Below are 2,506 nucleotides of genomic sequence, written 5' to 3' on the forward strand. Positions count from 1 at the left end.
CGATTTCGTTAAAGTGTTCAGTCAAAACAATTCCCATCAAAATGAAACTTAACCACTTAATCATTACCAAATCTTAAACATTTCAATTACATACAACTGAACAAACACACATGTACCTAAGGACATGACACATACATTGGTAGCACAAGCCGAATAATACCATTTGTATGAACAAGTGTTGTCAGTTATAATTAAAAAATACATTTATTTATTTGTGATTTTTTACAAATCTACACAAAGTACATTTTAGCGTCCGTCTGTTGTCTTGCGAGCATAATAGGTTAACATAAGTCACACCATATCATACAAATTACTTGAATTTTATTATAGTATAAAACAAAAATATAATAAATAACTATGATTAGCAACATTTGTGCATTTTTGTTATGTTGTTTTGCTATAACGTCAAATATAAACAAAATCGAATCAGCAGGCAACAACAGGGTAAGCATTTAACAACATACAAATTATAACTTCAGTTGCCTTTTAAAAATACATAAATATATTATGTTGTATTGTTTCGGCAAACACACACACACAACTAAGAATATTTGTTTGATAAATGAGATGTTTCAAATAATTTGTAGGCATAAAAAACCAATTCCAAATAAAAAAAAAAATAAAATTAATTTTGTATTTATTTATTTATTTATTTAAGAGCTGCATCAAACTTAAATTGTTTTATTTTCAAGCAAAATAGTCATTGAATACACCAATGATTGTTCAAAGAACGATTAGGTTATACTTTAGGTTTAAAATAGTAAGATAACAACAATAATTATTGTCAGCTGTTAAACGAAAACTCCAATTTGGTTAAATTTTAGAGTCAGGTACTTTTTGATAATTTTGTAAAAATGTTTAGATTAATCCTACACGATTTTTTATTCAAACGTCTCATGAAAACTTTTTACGTGCCGTAAACAATTTGAAAACGTTCAACAAACGTCCAAAAATCGTTATTACACCCGCAGACGAGAAATTTCTGACAATGGAAAATGTTAACAACATTGACGATTACCGTTTAAAATTAAAAAGCCGCGATAAGTTAGAGAAAAAAGGTCGGGACATCCTGTGCAGTTTTTGTGTAATCGTACAATCCAACATAACGTGGTTGAAGAACACGGTGGAAGAGTTAATGGGCGGAGAGTCTTTCATCGATAACGCGAGCAACATAATACGTCTCAAACAGGAAGCCGAATTGATAGTGGCAATGTATCCGGTGGAAAACCTTCAAACGGGCAAATGGCTTTGGAGTTATTTTTTGAAATTGATCGCCATCAGACGGTACATAAACAATAAACGCTATATCCGCGAAAACCCGTTCGAAGACCACCAACTGCAAGCGGGTGTTTCGGATTTCATTGGCAATTGTGTGCTCGAAAAATACCTACCTCCTAGTGTAACTGAACCTGGTTTTGTTTCGAAAAACCCGAGGACGCGCGATAAACTGTTGACCGACCTGCGCGATTCCAAATGGTTTAACGACTTTCCACTTGACCGCGACTACGACGCAATGGTAGAGTTTCTGTACCTGAAACCGTTTTGGACAGACCAAAGACACCTGTTGTTCAGAGCAATAACCCAGGGGTTCGATGTCGATTGGAGTGCGGTGAGACAACGGCACAGGGACGAGCTGGTCGTCACCAGGGAATTCGTGGAAAGCCGCGCTTGGATTCACAATCCGTACGGTCGGCTGGATCATCAACGGTTGGTGATCAATATTATCGAAGCCCAGTACTATTGCTACGTTTACGTTGTACTGTACGCTTATGAAAAACAAGTATCCGCACTGGACGAAGGGACGCTGGGAGAAGTCAAAGAACTCGTTTATGCGGTCATCAACGAAGCGCTGAACGTGTCGATCAAAGAAGAATTTCTCGTGCTCATCATATCGGAACTCGAGTTGACCGAAATGAGGAACGCCGACGACGTGAGAGACGTTTTGGCAAGAGTGAAGGCAAAGGCCAATGCGCTGCTGAACGATTTAAACGGTACGCGCACAAACCAAGTGGATCGGATCACTTTCGACGTCGACGAAGGCCAACTGACTACCGTCAGATTTATAAAGTCAATCGTGTTGGATTTCCATTTCTATTTAAACTCACTACGATTCTACTGCGCACCGTTCTCATATAAAACGCTTTTACATTTTATGGACCAAGTCAAATTGTCGGCTGCTCAGTACGTTTGAATTTTTAATCAATAACACAATGTTAATTTATTAAGTTAGCTTAAATAAACTATACGAAAGACTCTTAACGAAGAATTGCAATTTTTTGTCACGAGTTTCGTTCACGATGATTTTGAAAAATTAAAAAATATTTACTTTTTATATTTAAAATATTTAACATAATTAAAACTATATGAGCTACCGTATAGGGTTACCGAGAGCATAATAGGTTTGTATTTATTGTATTATACATGAAATACTTTGTTTTATTTTACTTATCAGCATATCATTATTTTAAAAATGTATTAATAACAAAATTTTCATCTATCAAGTTGT

At 35.4% G+C, this 2,506-nt stretch overlaps 1 protein-coding gene across 1 annotated transcript; it reads left to right on the forward strand.

Annotated features, from left to right (window-relative positions):
• Window positions 1–258: 258 nt before the first annotated feature.
• On the forward strand, window positions 259–2,266 carry LOC126842603 (uncharacterized). Its single transcript, XM_050579645.1, has 2 exons — window positions 259–444; window positions 863–2,266. The coding sequence occupies exons 1-2, from the start codon at window positions 358–360 to the stop codon at window positions 2,189–2,191; spliced, it is 1,416 nt and encodes a 471-aa protein (XP_050435602.1). The 5' UTR covers window positions 259–357; the 3' UTR covers window positions 2,192–2,266.
• Window positions 2,267–2,506: the final 240 nt, after the last annotated feature.

Source organism: Adelges cooleyi, unplaced genomic scaffold (genome assembly GCF_023614345.1).
Source record: "Adelges cooleyi isolate 19-005CV unplaced genomic scaffold, UGA_ACOO_1.1 ACOO_flye_CR_arks_rails_tigmint_CR_PRNA_55, whole genome shotgun sequence".
Classification (NCBI taxonomy): domain Eukaryota; kingdom Metazoa; phylum Arthropoda; class Insecta; order Hemiptera; family Adelgidae; genus Adelges; species Adelges cooleyi.